At 37.0% G+C, this 2,671-nt stretch overlaps 1 protein-coding gene across 1 annotated transcript; it reads left to right on the top strand.

Annotated features, from left to right (window-relative positions):
- Nucleotides 1-848: 848 nt before the first annotated feature.
- On the top strand, nucleotides 849-1,409 carry LOC108354248 (protein scarlet-like). Its single transcript, XM_017605441.1, has 2 exons — nucleotides 849-1,085; nucleotides 1,219-1,409. Exons 1-2 carry the CDS (start codon nucleotides 853-855, stop codon nucleotides 1,406-1,408), a joined length of 423 nt encoding a protein of 140 aa, XP_017460930.1. The 5' UTR covers nucleotides 849-852; the 3' UTR covers nucleotide 1,409.
- Nucleotides 1,410-2,671: the final 1,262 nt, after the last annotated feature.

Raw genomic sequence — 2,671 nt, 5'->3', positions numbered from 1 at the left:
TTTCGAAGGTATTTATAAAGTGGGCAAAGTATTGACATTCTCCTGGAAATTTAATTCATAATCTTGTTACTCGAGTCTACATGTCGCGCACTTTCCTCAAAGATGTATTGACTCAATATTTGTCGCCTTTGATACTGAGCGCAAAAAAAATTCAAAGACCGTATATTTATGTTCCATAAAAAGCTAAATTCAAATTTGTTTGTATAGATATAATTTGAAAAAAACTTTCCTAAGTACTCTACAAATACTACAGTCAGAGAGAGTTAAAAAAATGCTTTGAGGGCGCTGCGAAGCACGCTGGGTATTTGCTAGTTGAAGATATTTATAACTCAAAGATTACGCCAAAACCTTTCATCTGATACCCATATAGAAATATTTAGCTTATCATTTAAATGAGTTAAATTTTTCAAAAAGGTGGCAACCTGTCCCATAAATATTTTCGGCAGTAAACTATTCTTAAATCTGTTTTGTTTGACACCTATATTGTAATATTTTATTTATTTTATAAATTTAATAGAATACAATTTTTCATACAAGTGGCAACCCTCCACAGAAATTTTTTAGCCAATAAACTTTCTTAAGCCTCTTTAGTTTGATATCCAATTGTAATATGTAATTTAAGTTATCAATTAAATTATATTTAATTTTTGAAAAAGATGGCAACACTCCTAAAAAATATTTTCTTAAAATTTTCAAATTTATTTTTTTTTTCATCTGGGTATTATCAAAAATATTCTAATCGGTCAAACTGTTTTAGAGTTCCATTTTTATTAGCATATAAAATATAAAAATTGCAGACACATTACAAACATTCCTTTAGTTAATCAATAATAAATTTTTCAGTTGCCTGGCATGATCATTGAACCATTACTTTTCGTTATAATCTGTTATTGGATAACTGGCTTGCGGCCGACATTTTTTGCATTCAGCATAACGGCTATCTCTATCGTTTTGGTTATGAATGTGGCTACTGCCTGCGGCTGCTTCTTTTCCACAGCATTCAATTCTGTGCCATTGGCAATGGCATATTTGGTACCTGTTGATTACATTTTCATGATTACATCTGGAATTTTCATTAAAATTAGGTGAGTTACTCGTAGTTAGCTTACATACATACACATCTACATTATAAGCTTATAAGAGATAATTACCGCTGATGAACGTAACTGTATACTGCATATATATGCATGTATGTGGATTCGTCTAATTTACTTACAGCACTTTGCCTATGGCCTTTTACTGGACACAATTCCTGTCGTGGATGTTATATGCGAATGAAGCAATGACGATTGCCCAGTGGTCTGGTGTTCAAAATATAAGTGAGTATTTTTTTTTACTAAGCGCGCAAATAGAATACTTACGAAATTATATATTTTCTAACTTTAAGTTATACTTAAGATATGATTGACAATTTTTGAAGACTTCTTATGATATTTTGTTGATATTTTTCATCAACTGAACTGAAAATGTAGTGAAACCAAAGGAGAAAAGATCCCGCGAGCCATTGGGCGCCAACTGCTTCAAATGATTTTGCGGAAGTCACCGAGAGCACCTTCGTCGCCCTTTCTCCACCAATTGACTAATTGGAGCACGTCTATTCCGCTTGGCGAAAACCGTGACCATCGTCGCCGGGTTAATCTTAGCGAGTTCCATAGTAAGCATACGACAACTGGTCAACCTACAAAAGCTGAAAAAGTGGCAAGACTAACTAAAGACCTGCAACTTCACCAGTGGTATGAGTAAGCTTTGGTCAACTCAAATGATCCTGTGTAACCCTACGAAGTGCGATGATAGAGTTGAGATTGCATTCGGCGATTGCAGCTTGTAGAGTCCAAAGCGATACGCTACTTCAGCGGATAATTTAAGTTGCATCCTTCGGTAAACAAGGCCAAGTTTCTATTAACCAACAAAATTCTTGCTTTCGCCAGTGTCTAGGTTCGCGTGGCCGCCGTGAAGGTGAAGTCTTCAAAACCGTTAATCTTGACGAGTTATCAGGTGGCGCGTGCAGTACCCTAAATGGTCTTCGCTATTGGGTAAAGAAATGTTTGCTGTTGATAGGAATACCCTTTGTTGACGGGTTTCCCGGCTTAAATAGTGGCACCACCTGACAAATGAGAAACAACGAGAATGGTAATGATAGGTTTTGATCATGGTGATGTAGTTGGCCCCCGCCGCGAGTTCGTGTGTTATTCCTGATTTGTGAAAATCGTGGAGGTGATCCCACGATTTAAGCCAGGGAAATCCGTCAACAAAGAATATTTCTCTCAACAACAAACACTTCTTTCCCCAATAGCGAACACCCTTTAGATATTTATACTTCTGTACTGCACGCGTCACATGATAACTCGCGACCTTAACCGTAAACGCCTCCGCCAGAGAACCGTCCCAGTAGCGTTGGACACCGTTTGTCAATCCACGCCACTACCACAGAAGATATTGCGGTAACTTTTCACTCACAGGAACTCAAATGGTGGACGGCGAATTAGCGGAAAAATTAAGAAGATGGCTCAACGGGGTGATCAGTGTGATATAGCTATAACATAATCCTTTCCTGTACGAAGTCATGAGAAACCATTTCTGTCATTTGGAAAAAATAATTCGAAAATTTTATTTTTGTTACATTTTACAGCCTGCTCTCTTCTGACGCCCACATAACCGAAATTTCGCCACC

This window comes from Rhagoletis zephyria, unplaced genomic scaffold, assembly GCF_001687245.7.
Source record: "Rhagoletis zephyria isolate East Lansing unplaced genomic scaffold, Rhagoletis_zephyria_1.1 Rzeph_scaffold_34420, whole genome shotgun sequence".
In the NCBI taxonomy this organism is placed as follows: domain Eukaryota; kingdom Metazoa; phylum Arthropoda; class Insecta; order Diptera; family Tephritidae; genus Rhagoletis; species Rhagoletis zephyria.
This window is presented reverse-complemented; position numbering and strand designations above follow the sequence as displayed.